The sequence below is a fragment of the Gloeophyllum trabeum genome, assembly GCF_000344685.1.
Source record: "Gloeophyllum trabeum ATCC 11539 unplaced genomic scaffold GLOTRscaffold_00003, whole genome shotgun sequence".
In the NCBI taxonomy this organism is placed as follows: domain Eukaryota; kingdom Fungi; phylum Basidiomycota; class Agaricomycetes; order Gloeophyllales; family Gloeophyllaceae; genus Gloeophyllum; species Gloeophyllum trabeum.
Genome location: NW_006920412.1, coordinates 2281517 through 2301210, shown reverse-complemented (window position 1 = coordinate 2301210; position 19694 = coordinate 2281517). Strand labels below are relative to the sequence as shown.

The following is a 19694-nucleotide window of genomic DNA, read 5'->3' as shown; positions in this document are numbered from 1 at the left end:
GACTAAAACAGACAACGGGAGACACGAGTTCTTGTTGCAGCAGTCCTCATGATCCTTGTATCCGCGGCTCAATCCAGGTTGCCTGTAGAGATGTGAGCATGCCCTAGCGAAAGGAACATAGTACTGACCTTAACCGTGATCCGCTCCTCGTCGTTCTCTAATACTCTGGTCCTGGTTGTCTCATCTATACTTGGGCTATTGACATACCGAGCCAATCGATCCAGCTTGTCGACGTCCACGGCGTACTGAGTAGCCAATTTCTCCAGGTCTTGCCGAGACGTGACGTGCTTACGCTCCTCCAGCAGAGCACTGAGTGCAGGCGCGAGGAGCCGGTTGCGCACGGGCTGCGAGGAAGCGGCTTGGGCGTCGGATTGTTGTCTAGACTGGAAGCCTCGGTTGATGCTGTCCGCCTGACGGTTGTCACGTCTGAAGTATCTGAGAGTAGGATTCAATCCACTCACGGTTCGGACGGTTTGCATGTGGTGGTCGACGCGGACGGCGCCAAGTCGGCTCAAATTGGCCATGAACTGGGGGTCAATCGCGTCCCTCGTTATCTCTAGGACCCTAACGTTCAATATTACTCCCTTGGATGCGATTACAGTGCACGCACCTTCGTCCTTGGTCTCGCTCGCAAGAGTCTTGCTCACATTCTGCGAACGGTCGCGCGGCTGGGGCTGGAGAGGATCACTGGGGGCAGGTGCTCTTGCTCCTGCCCATGTCGGCCTTTCCTTGGGTAGCTTTCGGGCAGCTTTCGACGATGCAGCGCCCATGGTAAATGTATGCTCTGGCTGCAGGACCGTGACGCTGTGGGTAACGCGCACTCGGCCATTGGCGCGCGTCATTTGACCGGCACGTGAATGTCACGCCTCCTGCTCGAGAAATATGTTCCTGCAAGTCCTCTTGCTCGACGCGTTTTGTATACTCTACGATTAGGCTCTCTGCTGGTAATCCGGTCTGCAACAGCGTCTTGGGGAGAATTATTTGACTGGCTATCTATCAGACTCGTCGCGGACTGGAATCTGTAATTTCGGGAGGCTGAGCTCTCCTGTACCCCGCATTCCTGTTCAATCTCACTTTCGTCTCGGGTCATGTTTCGGAACTCATTACGCGTCGCAAAAGCAACTTCCTTGGTGTCTAGGCAGTATGGCACCTCAACAGTAGCGCAGTCAGCCCGTCAACTCTCCAAGGCGCCCAAGACCGCTCTGCTAGGAGCATCATTTGCACTTGGTGCAGGGACCCTCTGGTATATTAACCATGACGCTCTTTACCTTGACGCTTCTGCAGCACTGGATTCGACGAGCCCTTTGGATCAGGCAAAGCTGGCGGCACTGTCGGTACCGAACGTGGGCCCGGACGGAACGCTGAATTCGTTCACTTGGGGCTCGAACAAGTGAGTGGTCATTTCATCCACCTGTACTCCTTTGGCTGAATTCCGAAGAACAAACGTGATCTCTCCGGAAACCCCCAAGATAGATTCTGTCCGTATGCCGACGCCGGTCAAGTGGCTGCAGAATGTCGCACTGAGAGACTTGGCTTTACATGAACAACATGCCGCTTGCGTGGATGCTCGTGGCGATGTCTACCAGTGGGGCGACGGCTTCTTCGGAGCAGGTCCGTCTGACCCCAGGTCCCAGGAATGGGCTCCGAAACAGACTTTGCAAGGCAAGGTGAGCAGTTCCATAGCCGTCATACTAACCTTGAGTACTTAAGAGGCGTACCATCTCTTCCAGGACATCGTTCAACTGCAGCTGACGGACTCTCGTGTCTTTGCTCTGTCTGCCTCTGGAGAAGTCTATGTCTTGTCCTCGCACGCAGCAGCCCAGGAGTCATTAGCAAGTTCCGAGCCATCTAGTAGCTCCTCCTGGTTGTCTCTCGGCGGATGGCTCGGCGGGCAGGATGACCCTCAGCATTACGCCGAACTCACGCCTAATGAGACTCTGTCCCGCAGAGAAAAGTATGCTATGTTGCTTCAGCATATATGCGTTCATATTAACCGGTTATATGTACAGATTTATCTCAATCTCAGCCGGTGCTGACCACCTCCTGGCCCTCACCTCCTCTGGCCGCGTCTTCTCGCACCCAGTTACCAAGAACGCCAACTCGCACGGCCAACTCGGCGTGCGCACCTTCGACGTCCCGGACTACTCCTCCGACCCCGCCAACCCCTCCCGCCTCCCTGTCGAGCTGATCCCCAAGTCCTTGGCAGATCCGTTCTCCAAATCGTCGCCCCTGAGCCGGCCTGCGGCCGCGCGGACGCAGTCGTCTAACTTGGACGCTGTGGACGACCGGCATATACGCTTTTGTGATAAGTTGTTCGAAGTGCCTGCGCTGCGGGGCATCGATGTTGACCAGATCGCTGCCGGGAAGCGGAGCAGTTTCGTGAAGACCGCCAATGGCAGGGTCCTTGGATGGGGTGCAAACGAGTATGGGTATGTCTACGTGCTCGGATTATGTGGTGCAACTGTCGGTGCTGACCCTCTCTCTAGCCAAATCGGTTTGGGTAGAGACGTGACATTAGACACGATCACGAAGCCAACCGAGATTGCCTTATGGCGTTCTGCCCCCAAGGACGTGAGCACTAGATGTACTAGCATTTCTGCAGGTAGAATATGCCTCCCTCATATCTCATTATCGAAGCATTGCTGAACGGAGTTCGAAGGTGGTGACCTGACCCTATTTACCGTCGAGCGTACCGATGGATCGGCGATGCAGACTGTCGACGTCCTCGCGTGCGGTAATGGACAATGGGGTGGGCTTGGTAATGCTCTGTACAGAAATGCTCAGGTCGAGCCGGCGCGTGCAAAGAACGTCAGCGGCCTTCTGGAATGTGAGTGACACGGAACTCTTCCTCCGTGATACTTAATGAAATCTCATTATAGTCAGCGAGAAGACGGAAAACCTCCAGCCCATAGTGCCTCATAGCATCTCGATTTCTCCGACGGGCCATGTAGTCCTTACACTCGACACGGAAAACGGCCCCGGTGGCAGCGGCAGGGACGTGATGGTCTGGGGCGCAAACTACGACTATCAGCTCGGGAACGGGAAGCGCTCGAGCCTCGCCGTCCCCACCACGTTGCTGAGGCCTGACGGGAGCCGGTTCATCCTAGCGAAGAGCAAGGCGGACGTCAAAGACCTTTCGGGCAAGTTGTGGAAGCGCGGAGTGGACGTCGAGCAACGTGCTGTGGCAGGATACGGAAACAGCATAGTGTACTGGAGGATATGCTGATCGCCTGTCCTGTTTTGATACACGCCTGTCTATACGTATCGTCTATCGCAGCCATGTGCAGATTCTCCCCCCTCTTCTGCAGGAGCAGGCGCTCGTTATTCGGCGCAACGCGGTCAGAAATACCGCCATGCCGGATGCCCGGCGGCCTAAACCGGCGCTTGGCGACAGGCATGAGTACAGCCCTTACTGCGGGCAATCGTTTCTACTTGTATTCGCCGCCTTCTGGGCATGAGGCTGCCGTGCGTATAAGCTCGACACACTCAGCAGACTGCCTCGGGTTCGTCAGCGACGGTCTCGAGGACTGCCAGGCCAGCGTCTCCGACGACGATCCAAGCGCAGCTGCAGCGGCCTGCCAAGTGGTCCTTGCGAATCCTGCGTCCACGCCCGCGCGCAGTTCCCGTGAAGCCTGCTGCTGGCTGGGAGCGACAATCTATTCCATCCATTCCTGACTGATCGTCGACCTTTGTGAGTGGAAGCCATCATATCTCCCAGAAATATACCGCAGTCTAATATAGGGCGGGGGGCGTAGTAACGGACATTCATTCATTTCTCTCCCCTGCTAGCCTTTGAGCATGGCTGCACGAATCACCCGCACGAACACAGTGACGTCGGACACCTCCCTCTCCTCGTTCGACGTCGTCTCTTCCCCCCCATCAGTCGTTGACGATGCTGCATCGGACGAGATAGTATGGAGCCCCGAGGCCTTCGTCCTGTCCCAGAGGCGGGATATGGTCCGATCGCCAGGCTCCGAGGCCAACTGGTCTTATATCACAGGGAGCGCTCTGCAGTCGCCCACACTCTCATCATCGGACTCCGAGCAGGATTTGTCGCTTGCTCTGTCTGGCCTCTCGTTCAGCGAGATCGGCTCGGACGTCGTCTCCCAGGGCCATGCCCGCCTGGCACGGCCTGCTGCGAGCATCGCCAGCCAAGCGGCGTCTGTGACTTCGGCTTCTCCCTCGCAGAAGAGGCGTAGGAGGAAGCGCCGGACGGGTTCGGCGAACACCACCGCCTCCGAGTCAGAGGCCGCACCTCTGTCGCCCGTCGTCAACCAAGTTAGTCCTACCAAGAAGAAGAAGGCCAGCAAACCAGCCCAGAAACGCCAGGCTCCGAAAGCAAAGGAGAACGAGCCAGCGGGGCTCGGGGAGCGTGGCATCGTCGACGATGTCTCCGAGAAAGGGGACGACAACGCTTTGGTGCCAGCGTACGACGAAGCGAGGAAATACATCAACCGGTGCGTAGCAGCCGTTACCCACTCCGATGCCATTTATTGACATTCATTGCAGTTTCCTCTCCAACCCGAATTCGTGTGACAAACTTATCTTAATGCAAGCGTTAATCATCGAGCTTGGTCTCTATTCAAGTTCATATGCGCCGTCCGCTCCTTCTTCCTTCTGGACCCTCCCCGACCTTCCCCGGTCGCTGAGACAGGCCAAGGCCTTCATCAAGTCCACCGTCTTCCTCAACATCAGGGACTACATGACCATGCGTGAGCAAGGCCAGGCCGCGCTCCGGCAGGCCATGCACCCCAACAAGCGCTCCCTAATGCTCGAGTTGAGACATAAGGACAAGAGGGTTCCGAGACAGGTCGTGAAGCAGATGGGGCTGAACGTGCTTTTGGTTCAAGCGTTCTGAGTATTCCGCTCGCCTGCTCTTGAGACGCCCTTCCGAGGCGCGTCAGTATGCTCTCCCTTCATTCTCCGCATTTGATTCGTTGCTATGCGAAGTGCTAATTATCTCTGCTGTCAAGTCTGACAGATCTGCCGACGATGTATCCTCCATTGTCCTGCTTTTTCAGTTGTCCATACCACGAATCAAGCCTGTGTAATCATAAACTGCCCTGTACCCTCTTGTATTCTGCTTGACATAACCAATTCCTTGCGTATCCCTCCACGGACGTTGAATTGTGAACCCAAGACGGTCTTTAGCGTGTTGATAGCAATAGTAGACAGAAACATTACATTCCCAGAATCCCAACACGCACTTTCATTACAGAAAGCACTAAGTAAACAAAAAGATCCGTGCCTCAAACACTCCCCAGTGGGTCTACTACAACCTGCTGCCAGTAATACGTAGGTGGAAAGGGAATAAAATAAGGTTGGGTCCTAATTTTGATGAGAGCCTTCCACGACGGTGTCCAATACTATGTGCCAAGGCATGCAAGAAGAATAGCGTGCGGGGGGGAGGGGTTGAATAAATGCGAGAAGTAACTGCAGGGTATATATAATTGCAAACGGGCATGAACGGCCAAAAATCTCCAGGCTCAATCCTTGCTCCGCCCCCGCTTAAGCCTGGGCGCCAGCAACGATCATTCCGCCAATGCCAATGATAACTTGGTTCAAGCCGTTGATGTTCTCAGGGTCGGAACGAGTAGAGGAAACAGTCGGCGTAGCAGCAACGGTGCTGCTGGTCGAGGAAGGAGTGTACGAGCTGGAGCTGGAGCTGGAGCTAGAGCTCCAAGACGAGCTGGACGAAGACCAGGATGAACTGGAGGACGAGCTCCAGGTGCTGCTAGAAGACGGGGGCGACCAGGTGCTGCTGGGAGGCGTCCAGGTGGACGTAGGGGTCCAAGAGGTGGTGGGAGGCGTCCAAGTGCTGGAGGGGGGCTCCCAAGTGGACGTGGGGGGAGTCCACTGGCTTGAGGAAGTGGTGGGCTGGTTGTTTCCTCCTCCACCGGAGCCGTCGTTGTACCACCAAGAACCGTACAGGACACCGACAGACTCGTCAGCGAAGAACTTGAAGAGACCTTCGGAGAAGTCCAAGCCTCCGTAGGGACATCCGGGGCACTGCATAGAGTTCAGTAAATAGGGCCATACCGAGTTAAACAGCATATACCTCGTCCATAATGGTGGCCTGCGTCGTCTTGCCGTTGGCAGTGATGGTGATGCTCTTGAAGCAGTTAGGGCCCGGATAGCCATCACCGTACATCTGTAATTTACCAGTTAGTTATGCAACTCCAAGGGGCAGTACTAGACGATGCGGTTCTCGGGGACAAACACGATCGTGTACTTACGGGACTGTTCAGAGCTACGATCTACGCCGAGGAATTAGGCTAGCTATAATCCATATCGGGCGTAGTCACTTACGAAGTCACTGGGGACGTTGGTCTGACCGCAAGCACCCCTAGCATCAAAGTCAGCCAGCGCATTCCCCGCCCAGAGACAATGCGCCTCACAGTCCGACCGCATAGTACGTGAACCGAGCATTGTCGGTGCGCTTGTGGACCTGCACATCGCCCCGAGCACGGTGAGCGACGGCGTTGTGCCGACGTTGGCTTCCGTGGGCTGCCTGGGTGAAAGGCAGGAGCACGGAAAGCAGAGACAATCCAAAAATCGCTGAGGACCGCATTGTTCAAGGTATCGTCAACAATATATAAGTAGTGAGCGTCGTTCGAGCGAGTGGCTGCTGGCTGAAGAGCCGCAAAAATGAGAAACGAGAATGGGACGAGCAAGGGGGGACGACAAGGGTTTTAGGAGACCTGCTTTTACCGTTGCAACCACCATACCAACGCCAAGCGGGCTGCTTCTAGGGTCCCGGATGGCCGGCCGGTGCCGGGAAAATCTTCCATGATTGTCTCGTCTGTCGGCCATTGGCGGCCGGCGCTCTTGACAGCCACAGTTGGTGGCGGCTGTCCTCTTCAAGTTGCTGCTATATGTTGTGCTTCATGAAAACCTCTACCATCGTTTGAATGATAGGGTTAGTTGGACCATTTACGCCCCAACCCAACCGAGCTGCGATGCGTAATGGTGCTTGCGCGAGCAGCACTTCCATCTCGGTGTTCATTGCCCGTCGTGCACTCAGGTGATGGACATCCGCCAACTGACATGAGGACGCTCTTTCCACGCCTAATGGGAGGTATGGGAACCCCCGACAGTGACGATTCAGTCCACCCAACCACGGTCCATTGTAATAAAAGCATCAGTAGAGTACTTGACACGGGGTATAACCAGCACACCGCTCATCAGCCAACGTGCTCTACGACAGTCGTGACCAGCTTCCCATCCTTGACAGTCGTCTTCAGCATTTCCGGGATCGGCTGCTCGCCGAACACACCTTCCTCCTCGCCCTCTACCGGGACGTTGACGTTGATGGCGCTGCACTTCGCCGTGGTGATCTCCACGTCCAGACAGTCCTTGGATATGTATATCTGACCGGAATCCGTAGAGTCCAACTGAATAGTCGGCGCTTTGCCCGTGATCTGGATGGCGAAGGACGGTGACTTCGTCACAGACACTGAGGAGATGACGTTCTCCACCAGAACGGACGTCTTCGTGCAGTTGACTGTTGACCTATGATTAGCGCAACAGATCGCAGGAAAGCGCTGTAGAGCGTACCCATGGTGACGGCGTTGACTTTGCCTTTAATTTGTACTGTCGTGTTCTTGCATCCAAACAAGTTGACAGTGTGGCTGATTTCCGTGTTGTCTACGGTCAAAGCACTCTCGTTCTCTTGGTACTCCTGGGGCATGGTGAGAACCAGATCATACGTCGGTGAAGCCCACTTACAATCATCCACTTGTTACCCTCCAGCGCGAACTTGGCTGGCTTCTTCCCTTGCAGGGCTGATGGCTTCGTGGGCTTCAGTGGCTTCTTGGCTGTACCGAAAGATGAATACTAACAAGGGATAGAGAGACAGTTGACTTACGCGTAGCGGCCGGGGTCGTGCTGGCAGGAACGACGCCGCCAGCCCTTAACGCGGGGTTCTTGTGTGTCATCTCGCTCTTGTCTACCTTGCGCAAACCCTTGGTGACCTCCTCACCCCGGTTCAGGTCTGCGAATACCGCTCCGAGACCACCGCCAGATGATGCGCCATTTGTGGCTGGTGGCGGCGGTGGCGGAGCGGGGGCAGCTGGAGGTGGAGGCGGAGGTGGTGGGGCAGGGGCGCCTGAGGGTGCAGATGCGGGCGCGGACGCTTTATACTGTTGTACCGTTATGCCCTGAAATAAGAATAAGTACTGTCGAGCGCACCCCAGGTCGGGATTAGCAGTGCCTAACCTGGTGATTCCATGTCAACCCCGTCGTGTGGTAGTCCACGATATACTGCCGGAGTTCCTCGATGAGACCTGAGTATGCTCGCACCCATTCCGCGTGCTTAGGATCCCTGGCAGCACAGATGTAAGTAGAGTACGCGTAAGACATTATCCGACGCACTTTTCCTTGAACTCCTTGATGACTCTGTTTCCGTAGAACATCGTCGAATCCAGGATGTCCTTAACATATGGACCGGGTTTGGGTTCCTGGGATCATACTACTCAGCCCGGGGAACATTCACATCGACATTGACCAGGCTTACGACCGTCACCCATCCCACACAGGGCGCACCCTCTGCGACAGTGGATAGATGGTTAAACCATTCCCTGTCCTTGCGATTAGCCTCCTTCAGCCTGGTGATGGCTTCAATATCCCCCTGCAAAGGGCCCAGCAGCTCGCCGAAGGCCTGCTGATCGGGTTTCTTGCAAGCGCTAGCGGCCAAGATGACCTCCCGTAGATCCTTGAACATCTTCTCTACGAGAGCAACCTGATGTACCACCGGTTGTTCATCTCAGGTCTGGGGCGTGCTGTAAGACTAACTATTACGTACCTGCTCGACCACTGACTCCCCAGCAAACGACCGAGTCAATTCGAGGAATGCTTTGAGCTTCCCATTGATGATCACTTGATCATACGCCGTGATACTTTGCGGTTCTTCAGCCATGGCGGAACTATGAGGAGGCGGCGTAGGAACAGGGACGTTAGACGGTGCAGGGGTGCTGCTCCTGCTATATGGTCCCGGTTCATCTCGTATATCGTCCTGCCTGGAGCCCGGCACGCCCTGCGCAGCAGCGAGATCCTCCAAACGCGACGTCGCAGCCTCGAGCCTGAGATAGACATTTCGGGAGGTCGGTCACGGATTCTGCAGTGAAGGGGACGGAATAGGGAGAAAGAAGCTGACCGCTTTATGATCGTGGCCAAAGAATTGAGGCCACCAGACATTTTGAGCAATGTGATATCTGATTGCGCGTGGCTGAGGCCTTCCGAGAATTGTTTGAGTGGGATACTTTGAGGACAGAGATTGACTGCTACCGCAGGCGTGTATCGCGCGTTGCCGGCGACATACCCTTCGAAAGGCTCCGACTCCGGAGGCTCCCGGCCCGGGGACCGCTCAGGTATGTTCGACTTCACAATTTATTCCATTAGGCTCCGCTCGTGCCACACTCAGCTTTCACTGTATACACTCTTCAGTCATCCCAATGTCTTTCGCGTGAAAGTTGCGTGAAAGTAGGAACTTTCTGGTATATTGCCCCGGTTCCTCAGCTTTATCTATGTACTAATGCCGTGGTAGCTGGAAACATGTCTACCAGCGGGGACCACAGAACGCAGTTCCCGCAGAGCATATCTCAGCTTGCATCGGAAATAGCAAATACAATACTGACAACTGGAATCTGTCGACTGTGACACGAATTCACTGCGTCGGACTCCAGCGCTTCAGCTTCAGACTTCCACTGTGATCATAGAGCCGTGAGCACAGTCGTAAAATCGCCCTTAGCAGCTTCTTCCTCTGCCTTCTGTCCGATAGCAATGACCCGTGCTTCGAGACCAGCGACCTCGCTGGCGCTGAGATTGATTACACCCGCGGTTCGCATCCTCTCCAGTGCGGCCATCAGCCAAGTGCGGCATGAAATGCCATGGTCGCGATTCCGCTTGACGTTTGAAAAGCTGGTTGGGAAAATATCGTGGAACATCGAAACATAGTATTGGATGGTAGGGTTCGCAGGTGCAGTATACGCAGAGATCTTGATGAAGGCCAGGTTGCAACTGAGGTCCCTGGTTATCTCCATCACAGGATGGGTAGGTGTGTAGAAGAAAGCTTCTAATGGGTCGCTCGTCGAGGCACGTCCCTGGACCTCGGCCCATTCGTATCGCACTGCAGCTCCTTTGGCATCTGTCACGTAGAGCGACCAGTGAAAGCCTGGCGATAGTATTTGATTCAGGCAGATGTACAGAGAGTTTGGTTCAACCGGGATTTCATTTCCGTATGAAGGCGATGTCATCTGTGTTGCGAAGAGTCAGTTCAAGATCAATCGATGACCCACTTGGACGGTTGAGCTTACGAGGGACGCAGATTCGACGAGCCTATGTAAAGCGTAAATCACGATCAATGAATAGACATCAATGACTGCTGTTTATGTATCTAATTTTTGCTAGGGACCCACAAGGCTGAGAAACTAGAAGCATAGACCAGATGACTGTTGTCTAACTATGGACATGAGTCGACATGGGGCAGAGTACTGTCCGTACATACTGGGTGGCCTCTGAAAGCAAGCGGTATCAATCCGAGTCCGCGCGCAGCCCACCTCCTGGATCGTCTCGCAACTCTGGTTGGACGTCTGAAAGGAGGGCCCGAGAGAGAATGAGCCAATCCGAAGTCAACACCAGCACTGCCACCTTCGTATCCTCTACCGCTCGCTCACGTTCGTCACGGCAGATCCAGAGGCCCTCGGCATAAGTTCGAGTTAGAATGAGCTGGTGCCTCCCCTCGAGTTCCTGTCAAGCAAGATCATATGAAGCTGGCGGTAGCATATCACGATTGGGGGTCTATACTCCTTATCTAACACGGATGAGAGGGACCCTGCTATACCTCCCGGTGTGAAGACCGTCAGCAAGACTGCATATCCCCCCTGCATGTGTTTATAAGAATGCGTTCGGACGCATTCATTGCTAGCCAGCTAAGGGAACATATGCTCTGTGCCTCGCACTGAGCTACCGGGCTTCACGACTCCCCTGAGGTGAAGTTGTGGTCGTTGGCAACCAATAGCTTCATAACCTATGTGTATTTCGGAGGCAAGCTGTCAAGACTCTGTGGTAATTCATCTCTGTGGTAATTCATCTCCGTTGCTTAACGAACACTGATTGCCGTGATAACATATCCTCCGTACATTCTTCCTTCGAATGACTCTGACCATCAAGGGCAGTATTGGGTTGAACCGTCAACATTGGACATCCCTCTGGCGAACGCTCCAACTCCGGTGCGTCCCTGAGCATGATGGAAAATCGCCATTTTGTCCCATCGTTGCTCTTTCTCACCTGCTAACCCTTTTCTTGGATTATGTGCTTACCAGGACCTGTTCTTCCGACTCGGTCTGTTACTTGACTTTCTTGAGTTCTTAACTTTACACAGTAATGCGGGGGGCAGCAGTAGCTGGGTATATCAAGTGTATCTGTCGTGACTCGTAAGTTACGTAGAAGGTCGTTGGAATTCTGTCTTTTCGGATCGTCGTCACATATACCCAGCAGCAAGGTCTGCGAATATTTACCGAATATCTGGTGACATTCTGACCTTACCTTGTCTATCGCATCTGTGTGATGGTCGCCTTTCAGTTGCTCAGCTGACGTAGATGCATGCATCGTGCACAACGTGCAGAATCTTTAGGGGTCGCTGTACGTGCGTGGTTGCGCAAGGTCGCTTATGCTCGTCCTCTTCGGATGGTGGCATGCTTGGATCGTCCCGTGTAGCCGGTAAGTAAGTTAGTTAGTTTATTCCCTCGAACTGTGCGAGACCCGGAACTTGAATTTCATGAACTTTCTGCTTCCTCGTGATATTGCAGCTTCTTCGAGGTCAGTCGAAGAATAATAGCTTCCACCAAGCGCTAACCTTACGTCCGGCTTCCATTTCTAATAGAGTCTACCGAGAGTACGAATGCACTGGCCTGGCCGCCTGACTCCCTTCTTCGTATCCGAGGCGCTTGAAAATACGCTTCGCGCCTCGAATCCGGCAACCGAGCATAACTCCTTCCGCCCGGCTGGTTATGATAACTTATACCAAGTATTAGCTGTCTCAGGCTGTATTCCCTCAGTCTCTAAAGGTGTGTCTAAATTGCACCCGCGGTGAGATATGCATGCCCTCGTGGTAAACACGTTTTGCGCATGAAGATGCGTATCCTTGGACACTTATATTTGCAGACACCACGGCCGATCCGCAGCACCCCAGGCCTGCGTTTGCATGCGCCTATGGATCTGAAATCGTATACTTTGCACTCTCATCTCCAGAGGATCTCTGAGCGGACTCTCCGAGCGGGGTAGTCTTTGCATCCGCTTGCCAAGCGAAAGAAGCGCTGTCTTAGTTATCTATGTTGGTTCCGACGCAGGTAAAGGCTTTAACTTGGCAGCGTGTAGGCCTTCTACTAATAAACAACCTCACTCGCAGTTGCCTACTGAATCTATGCCTGCTCTGGCCCCGCCTCCTATCCCTTCGTCGAAGTTGCATGTCAACTACTTTCACAGCTCCGGTAGTTTGATCTCCGGACCTTTCATGAGAAGTACCTACCTTGTATTTGGACAAAGGCCGCTCCGACGGGAAGCACCTATTCATACTCACAGACGGACGTAGGCCCGGGCAGCTAAAGCCGCCGACGCACTATTGGAGTGGAATACGCAATGACTTTATATCGGATGTTGCGGTACGTTTATTTCTCCCTCTCACAAACACACAGGTAACTCTAACTCCTATTACCGGACAACGTTGCGCGGTATGTCGGACTGGCACCATACCCATTCATGGTCACATGCGATACTCAAGTTAAGCTCCAGCGAACTCAACCGACTTCTTTACTCACTCTATTTACGGGTGACTGCGGAATATAGACTGGCGGCCCCGGAGGAGAGGCACTCTCGGTCCCGAGTACTGTTGCATTGACATCAAGACTTACACCCATCCTTTGTCCCCGTTCAAGCCATCTAGCTGGGTGCCTCGTTCCTCACGGTAATGTGCTCCAGCGTCATATTGTTCGGCTTCATATCGATCCGTCGGCCACCAAACTCCCAACCCGAGCGTCACACTTCTAAGGTCCACACTAGCAAATATTCTCGGGCGTCATGTGCGATGGGCAAACGGTGGGAGCCCAATATTTTTGCTCGTCAGTGTCCAATAAATCAACTGTTCCCGGATCACATTTTGCTCCCGTACCATGAAACACAGTTTCCTTCAGTTGTGTAGTCTGGATCCGGGTCCGACGACTGCCTGGAGTAGGCATTCTCAGATCTCAATTCCACACTAACAATCGGGTGTTCCCATGGTCCTCGGTCCCGCCCACTGCTGCTCCTTCATGATGATCATGGCTGTGATTGCGCGTATCTATCTCGCCTTGGCTGTGCAGATATTCGAACCGTCAACAGGACGGATAAACATCGCGAGGCCTTCTGTAATTGAGATCGGAAGTTTGTGCACCATCGACGACACTGGTACATGTGACGTTCGCGTCAGGTTCTCGATGACAAAGCGGAGTATATACAGCACCTTCTCGGTATCTCTTTGAATTCCAAGCCCATGCTTGAGAGCTTTGAGTATGTTCTGTTTCGGATCCGATGTGCTACGTATGTCAAATTTAAATGTGTGCTTGAGTCTCAATTGCGAGAACTCGAAGAACCCGCTTCGCGTTGCCAGAATCGAACCCGTGGTTTCGCTGAACAAGCCCGCTACTTCCTTACAAGCTCAAGTGTCTCGTATATACAACGTGTTTTCGCAATCTATTGTCTGGTAGAGACACAATACACAGACTCACCTCTCGACACCCAATCAGCCACAATCAATGAGTGACCACCCAAGTTCGCGGTCGCCCAAAACGTGGCCGATCTCCGGCGGACATCATCGCGCTCGGTACCGCTATCGCCCTCCCTGTTTGGCATTCGTCTCCGACTTCACGGACCTTCAATTTAAACCTGCCACCCCACCCGGCGATTGTGCGCCCATTAGGCAGGAGGCTGAAGCCTAGTGTGTTCTGCTTCCATGCGATGTGGCTTGCTAGTGTGACGTGTACAGGAAGGACAAGGATGCGGACGCTGATCGAGGGCGGTGACAGGATCGGGGTGGGCGTGTGTGGTGGTCTGCATGTGGGAGGGGAGAGGGGGCGTGACGGTGACGCAGGAAAGAAAGTCTGTAAGAACCTGGTAGAAATAGACGAGGTGCGGGTAAATTAATCTACTTCAAGCTTCACGACGGGAAGATTAATGGAATAGAGGGTGCAAATTACTGTTGCAAAATGCAAGATGCAAGGGTTGATATATGTACACGATGACAATGAAATCCTGAACGCATTTTCGCTCGAAGTCCGGCGTAGCTATAGCTACCATTAACCTCTAGCTTCGCCGTGCTCTGCATCGCCGGCAAGAAGGGCGAGCCTTTCCTCCGCCTCGTCCCCAGCAACGCTGACGACGATAGTCGGCATGCTGGTGAGGGCCGCGTCCGAGGAGCGTGGCAAGAGGAACTTGGGCGGACGGATAATCGAGTTGAACATAAACTACAACCGCAGTCAGCATTCACATCTCGTGCAGGCCCAAACAAATATTACTGACCGTTCCGAAAACCAAAAGACTGAACCCGAGGACCTGCAACAAGCTGACCGGCCACACGAGCTTCTCCCACCCCAGCCCGAGGCTCACGATCCAGATGGTGAGCGTCCTGCACGTGTCCGTGAGGCTGCGCACGGTCGCGCTCACATGCCGCGTCACGCTGAGCCCGAAAAAGTTGAAGAACGCGATGCTCAGCGCGATGGCGATCGAGCTCCAGAGCACCGCGGGGGTGGACACGATCTCGGTCCAGCCCGTCCGGAGGTCGAACCAGCGCGCGTAGGGCGACTCGGCGAGTACGGAGGTGAGGGTGGGCGGCGGGGCGGACGGGCGGAAGAGGGCGATGATGGGGAGGAGGATGAGGATGGAGATGAAGCCGAAGAAGCCCTCGTAGCCGACGGCGAGCAGCGGGGGGACGGTGTAGTGGCCGAGGATCTTCTCTTCGACGACGAACTGGGTGGCCGTGCTATGAGCCGGTCAGCTTCGAGAAGAGAACAGAAGCGTGCGAGGATGCTTACAATATCTGGGCGAACAAGATAAAGAGCACGCCCACGAAGACGGTGGTGGGTTCGGGCTTGTCGATCGGCTCAGCATCGCGGGCAGCCAGCGAGTCGGGGTTCTGTCGAAGAGAGTCCTTGATCATGGACCCGGCCAAGCCGACGAGGCAGATACCGATCATGACCGTCACGAGGGAGAGCCATCTGCGGGGCCGGCGTAAGAAGAGGCAGAGTGGCAGACACGAGGCGGAGACGTACTGGTACAGGAATAGCCTGCGCCTGAGGAATATGACGGAGAGGACGCCGACGAAGAGGACGAGGGCGCCTCGGGTCATCTGGTATATAGAGACCGGGGTGTACAAGAGGCCTACGTTCATGAGCTAAGTCGGGGAATTACATCACGGAAGGCGAGGAGGAGCATATGGACGAGGGGGTATGGTCGGGGGATTCGGGACCGAGAGACATGGCAGAGGCATCGAGATGGGAGATAGGATTGGGTTGCGGAGAACGGGGAGATTAGTGCCGGGGTGACCGTGACGGGTGCGCAGATCCAGATAGGATAAACGTATTCAATGAACAAGGCGGAGATACGACGGAGGACAAAGTTCATGTCAGCGGCGGCTTTTCAAAGTCAGAAGCGCAGAAAACAAAGGACAAAGCCTCGGGTCCGAGTGCGCCTCGTGGAGGAAGCACATGGGCCGGACGGCGAGGGAAGAAGGAATGGACAGACACGGACCGTGGTGCCGGTGAGATCGCACGCCGCCGGGAGCCAGAAGAGCAGCACGGCGGATCCCGAGAGCGGGCGCATGGGTGCAATCGCTGGCTTGGGGGCAGGCTCGTCGCCGTCCTCGGGCGAGTCGCGCGCGGGTACAGACGGGGGCTCGGACTCGCCGGGAAGCGCGATGTGCGGTCTGCGCAGTCTAGACGCCAGCGAAGCATAGATGACGGGAAGAAAGCCTGGAGAAGCAGACGGACGGATTAGGCAGGAGGGTGGGGCACGGAAGGTCAGCGCGAGGCGTGGCAGGAATAGGCAAGGAAGAGCACAAACAGAGCATCTCGCCGACTACAGCGGAGGTGACGTGGGAGGCGTGCGAAGGCGGATGAGCGAGAGCTTGTACGTGACCAGACGAAGATACTGACGGAACATCTGCAGCGACTGCCAGACGGGCTGCTCAAAGTGCATCTGGTTCTGCGGGTTCGGGTCGCTGCAGTTCTCGACGCATTGCATGTCCTGCTTGGCGGGTGAGCGGTGGGGGATCTGCGGGGAGGGGGAGGGACGACGCACCTGGAACTTTGTCCACAGCGAGTTGCTCGAGCCCTGGGTATTGTTAGCAATGATTTAATGCCTGAGCTGTCCGCCCACCGTGATGAGCATGCCCGCCACGAGGACGGGCACATAGAGCGACGAGGGCATGGTGGCAGTTGGACTGAGAGAGGATGTGACGCGTGACGGCTCGATGGATCTCAGAAAGTCGACCCCACTGGGAGGTCACACCGCCGAACGCGTTCGCGAACTGCAAATGCGAACGTGAGAACCACACCACGGTGCACGTCGATTCTGTGGCTCTGTCCACCGGCCACAGACGCGTACCCCTCTTGCTTATGATAAAATCTGCATAGCCTGAGGGTTTTAACTTGTAAGTTTATTGTATCAGTCTGTGAGATGAAATTGCTGGGTAATTGTAAAAAAGTGTGGTGATTAATCGAAGCTGTCTGTCCAATTGGGGTCACACGAACCCACTAGTGTACTGAAGCCCCTTCCGTGCCCTCCCCCTAATGGTTTCCATGGTCAATACTACTGGCATTGCATTGGAAATGTGATGCCTCCACAGATGCCCTGTATACATATAATTAGTCATTGGGCATGGACAACTTGAAATTCATGGAAATTACTCTATTCACGTCATCAATATCCCTGGTATGGTACAATAATATGTGCATAACAAACTGTATTTTATGGATTGAAAGCATAGCCGCCATTGCCTTTCTCGCTCAATAACAGTTGCGGTGTGGCGATTCCCTAGGCTCAGGTGGCGTGGCATCCCCTCACGTGCCCAGACATTCGCCGAACACATTCGCGAACGCGTTCGGCGGGCGAACCTCCCAGTCGCCTGGACGTTCTCATGGATCTGATCAGGCGTCGAAGCGTGGAGTGACGGCGGTGACGGCTTCTGTGTCACTGCAGTTCTTCTCGACAAAATAACGATTTCGATAAAATATATCACCATGGCCATTCGCATCAGTCGCCGTCCGTTCCCCGCCCAATGGTCCACCTCGTCCTGTACTCGCCCAAGGCCAACCTCTCCTCCAAATACTTTCCCTACCATGGCTACCTCGGCCTCACCCCGCTCAGAGTAGAAGGCAGTAAGTCCCAGCCTCCCGTCCGTCCCAGCCCCAGCCCAGGCTCACCCCTCCCAGTCGTCCGCACCAGGCTCGACGAGGACGGCAAGCTCCTCCCCGCAAAGTCCCTCACCGTCGCCGTCCGCTGCTACGAGCTCCGCCTCGGCCGCCTCACCGTCCTCTCCTCCCACCTCCTCGTCGACCACGCACTCGACCTCTGGCGCAAACCCGACGACCACGACTACGCGAGCATCGGCGACGCCGAGTTCCCCTTCCGCATCACCCTCCCGCCCACCGTCGGCGGCCCGAGCACTGTCCATTTCACAGACTATCGCGTCTTCTGGAAGGTAGAGGCTGGTACGTCGCCCCAGCTCTCGCATTCCAGCTCGCTCACGCCCCCGCAGTTCTCAACCACATCCCCATCGCGGGTATTGGCGCCCGACAGGTCAAGTTTGTCGAACTTCCTCTTATTCGATACGACGTCCCCCCACCACTCGTCTCGTCTCGCTCGCTGCCCCCACTACTGACGCCCACGCTCTCGTCGCCCCCGTCACCGTCATCACCCTCGCCATCAACATCACATCCCCTCCTAGACAGCCATCAAGCCCCGCCGTCAAAATTAAAAACCGGCCCCATCCGCTATGCCATCGAAGCTCCGCGGAACGCAATCGGCCCACTGGACCTTGCCAGCGTCGCGGTGTGGGTGGGGGTGGATGAGGGCGTGACGGTCAAAAGCGTTGACGTCGCGATTGAGAGGAGGGTAGAGGTACGAGAGATCGAAAGTACCGCCCCGTTCGGAGTGCCAGGCAGTCAAACCAAGTCAGCAGCCAGTCCCGATGGCTTGGGACCCCGTCCACCCACGCCTTCGACCGCTTCTGCATCCTCGTCCACGACATCACTGACACCGACTTCCGCCTCCATCACCAACACCGCATACCCGGCTTCATACAGTTCGTCCGCATCTGCAGCGACAATGGATACAGTCACCCCCCTCCTCTCTCCGCCCAACGCTTACGCACCCTCGACCACGGGCACCTCGTCCTCTGGTTCCGATTCTACCATCACCATCAATACCGCAATACTACGTCAACCTGCGAGCCCCGGTCTGCTCCCCTCTCCAGCATCACCGATATCCCCCTCCCCTACTTCTCCATCGCCCCATCGTGGGTCCGTCTCTACGGTCCATCGCCCTTCCCTCAGCAGCATCTCAGACGTCAACGGCGTCAAGTCCCACGTGCACACCAGCCAGATCACCTCCGCAACCTCTACACACCTCACGCGACTACCCGAGCCAGGGCTGAGCATCTTCAGCAAGACGGTCACGTTCCAGTGGCCGGCACCCAAGAGCAACAGCCGGTGGGCGCTGGGCGAGAGTATGCGGGGCTTCGCGGGGCAGGTGCGGTTCTTCGTCAAGGTGCGCGCGACGATCCAGAGCGCGCACGGCACGGACACGGTGGACCTGCAGATGCAGCCGGAGGTGCTCGTTGTGTCCACAAACGAGGCGCAGCGGCACCTCGCGCTGAGCAAGTACACGGAGAGCCAGGTGAAGCCGAAGAGCAAGAGCAAGAGCCCGCGGCGGCACCAGCGGGACGAGCGGGACAAGGACGCGGAGGAGATGGGGGGCGTTGCGATTCCAAGGGGGAAGGACGGGAAGGGCCGGGCCGCGGGCATTGGGAGGAGCGAGAGCGCCAGTGCGACTGTGAGCGGGTCGGGCTCGGCGTCGAGGAGTTATTCGAGCAGTTCTGGGGGGGAGGGGACGAGTCCCTCGTCGGGGAGGGACACGGGGCGGTGGAAGTCCTCGTCCGTCTCGTCGTCTGCGACTTCGGCCACTTCGTCAATGCACCATGCCGCCCCGCCCTTGCCTGCGCCGCCGCCTCCAAAGCCGTCACCCATCGGGAAGCGGAAAACGAGTCGGAGGCCGCATACCAGTGCCGGTCCCCGCGACCGCTCGCAAGGCTCAGCGGACTTTGCCGCGGGCGGTGTGGGCATCATCGGCAGCAGGGGCGCGTTCTACACGCCTGGGCTGCCGGACCGGGACACGTTCCACACGCGGAGCGTGGGCGCGGCGTCGCTGGAGAGCGAGGGCGCGCGCGCGGACAGGGAGCGCGAGCGGAAGGAAAGGGAGTGGGAGGAGGAGCTGGCGAGGATCGAGAATCGCAGCAGGAGGAGCAGCGCGGATATGCTGGGCTTTGGGCGGAATGCGAAGCGGGCGATTTTGAATGCGGTGGGCATCGGGAGGGCGTGAGGGGTGCATGCATGTCTTTTTGGTTTCTCTCTTCGTCGATTTTGTTCCCTACTACTTGCATTGCATAC

The 19694-nt window shown here is 55.8% G+C and overlaps 8 protein-coding genes across 8 annotated transcripts; 3 read left to right on the top strand and 5 right to left on the bottom strand.

Moving 5' to 3' along the window:
* Positions 1-68: 68 nt before the first annotated feature.
* GLOTRDRAFT_35646 (uncharacterized protein) lies at positions 69-770 on the bottom strand (the record flags this gene model as incomplete). Its single annotated transcript, XM_007864651.1, has 2 exons — positions 69-580; positions 659-770. 2 exons carry the CDS (start codon positions 768-770, stop codon positions 69-71), a joined length of 624 nt encoding a protein of 207 aa, XP_007862842.1.
* A 136-nt stretch (positions 771-906) lies between these two features.
* GLOTRDRAFT_114856 (RCC1/BLIP-II protein) lies at positions 907-3267 on the top strand. Its single transcript, XM_007865418.1, has 7 exons — positions 907-1390; positions 1439-1667; positions 1731-1954; positions 2010-2429; positions 2487-2602; positions 2660-2827; positions 2880-3267. Exons 1-7 carry the CDS (start codon positions 1089-1091, stop codon positions 3224-3226), a joined length of 1806 nt encoding a protein of 601 aa, XP_007863609.1. The 5' UTR covers positions 907-1088; the 3' UTR covers positions 3227-3267.
* A 531-nt stretch (positions 3268-3798) lies between these two features.
* GLOTRDRAFT_126920 (uncharacterized protein) lies at positions 3799-4858 on the top strand (the record flags this gene model as incomplete). Its single annotated transcript, XM_007865417.1, has 2 exons — positions 3799-4457; positions 4510-4858. 2 exons carry the CDS (start codon positions 3799-3801, stop codon positions 4856-4858), a joined length of 1008 nt encoding a protein of 335 aa, XP_007863608.1.
* Positions 4859-5508: 650 nt separating this feature from the next.
* Positions 5509-6571, bottom strand: GLOTRDRAFT_35963 (uncharacterized protein; the record flags this gene model as incomplete). The annotated part of the gene is made up of 5 exons (XM_007864684.1): positions 5509-6009; positions 6059-6151; positions 6237-6257; positions 6310-6346; positions 6399-6571. 5 exons carry the CDS (start codon positions 6569-6571, stop codon positions 5509-5511), a joined length of 825 nt encoding a protein of 274 aa, XP_007862875.1.
* Positions 6572-7063: 492 nt separating this feature from the next.
* Positions 7064-9281, bottom strand: GLOTRDRAFT_114855 (cyclase-associated protein). The gene is made up of 9 exons (XM_007865416.1): positions 9155-9281; positions 8804-9080; positions 8516-8740; positions 8374-8459; positions 8218-8323; positions 7868-8159; positions 7729-7817; positions 7558-7681; positions 7064-7504 (listed from the first exon to the last, which is right to left on the bottom strand). The coding sequence occupies exons 1-9, from the start codon at positions 9193-9195 to the stop codon at positions 7185-7187; spliced, it is 1560 nt and encodes a 519-aa protein (XP_007863607.1). The 5' UTR covers positions 9196-9281; the 3' UTR covers positions 7064-7184.
* A 306-nt stretch (positions 9282-9587) lies between these two features.
* GLOTRDRAFT_110197 (uncharacterized protein) lies at positions 9588-10457 on the bottom strand. The gene is made up of 3 exons (XM_007865415.1): positions 10416-10457; positions 10314-10335; positions 9588-10253 (listed from the first exon to the last, which is right to left on the bottom strand). Exon 3 carries the CDS (start codon positions 10251-10253, stop codon positions 9711-9713), a length of 543 nt encoding a protein of 180 aa, XP_007863606.1. The 5' UTR covers positions 10314-10335; positions 10416-10457; the 3' UTR covers positions 9588-9710.
* A 3740-nt stretch (positions 10458-14197) lies between these two features.
* Positions 14198-16463, bottom strand: GLOTRDRAFT_110196 (uncharacterized protein). The gene is made up of 9 exons (XM_007865414.1): positions 16405-16463; positions 16327-16359; positions 16182-16272; positions 16090-16104; positions 15778-15998; positions 15300-15421; positions 15063-15245; positions 14551-15010; positions 14198-14495 (listed from the first exon to the last, which is right to left on the bottom strand). The coding sequence occupies exons 1-9, from the start codon at positions 16453-16455 to the stop codon at positions 14328-14330; spliced, it is 1344 nt and encodes a 447-aa protein (XP_007863605.1). The 5' UTR covers positions 16456-16463; the 3' UTR covers positions 14198-14327.
* An 842-nt stretch (positions 16464-17305) lies between these two features.
* On the top strand, positions 17306-17820 carry GLOTRDRAFT_35872 (uncharacterized protein; the record flags this gene model as incomplete). The annotated part of the gene is made up of 3 exons (XM_007864674.1): positions 17306-17405; positions 17460-17738; positions 17786-17820. Coding segments are annotated over 3 exons (414 nt in total), but the record flags the coding sequence as incomplete, so codon positions are not given.
* Positions 17821-19694: the final 1874 nt, after the last annotated feature.

Coding starts and splice junctions, on each gene's coding strand:
- GLOTRDRAFT_114856 (XM_007865418.1), top strand. CDS start 1,089: ATGTTTCGGAACTCATTACGCGTCGCAAAAGCAACTTCCTTGGTGTCT. Junction 1,391..1,438: donor TTCACTTGGGGCTCGAACAA/GTGAGTGGTCAT, acceptor TGAATTCCGAAG/AACAAACGTGATCTCTCCGG. Junction 2,828..2,879: donor CGTCAGCGGCCTTCTGGAAT/GTGAGTGACACG, acceptor ATCTCATTATAG/TCAGCGAGAAGACGGAAAAC.
- GLOTRDRAFT_114855 (XM_007865416.1), bottom strand. CDS start 9,195: ATGTCTGGTGGCCTCAATTCTTTGGCCACGATCATAAAGCG. Junction 7,818..7,867: donor CACGACCCCGGCCGCTACGC/GTAAGTCAACTG, acceptor CTTTCGGTACAG/CCAAGAAGCCACTGAAGCCC. Junction 7,505..7,557: donor AGTCAACGCCGTCACCATGG/GTACGCTCTACA, acceptor ATAGGTCAACAG/TCAACTGCACGAAGACGTCC.
- GLOTRDRAFT_110197 (XM_007865415.1), bottom strand. CDS start 10,253: ATGACATCGCCTTCATACGGAAATGAAATCCCGGTTGAACCAAACTCT.
- GLOTRDRAFT_110196 (XM_007865414.1), bottom strand. CDS start 16,455: ATGCCCTCGTCGCTCTATGTGCCCGTCCTCGTGGCGGGCATGCTCATC. Junction 16,273..16,326: donor CGCTGTGGACAAAGTTCCAG/GTGCGTCGTCCC, acceptor CCCGCCAAGCAG/GACATGCAATGCGTCGAGAA. Junction 14,496..14,550: donor GTCTTTTGGTTTTCGGAACG/GTCAGTAATATT, acceptor CTGCGGTTGTAG/TTTATGTTCAACTCGATTAT.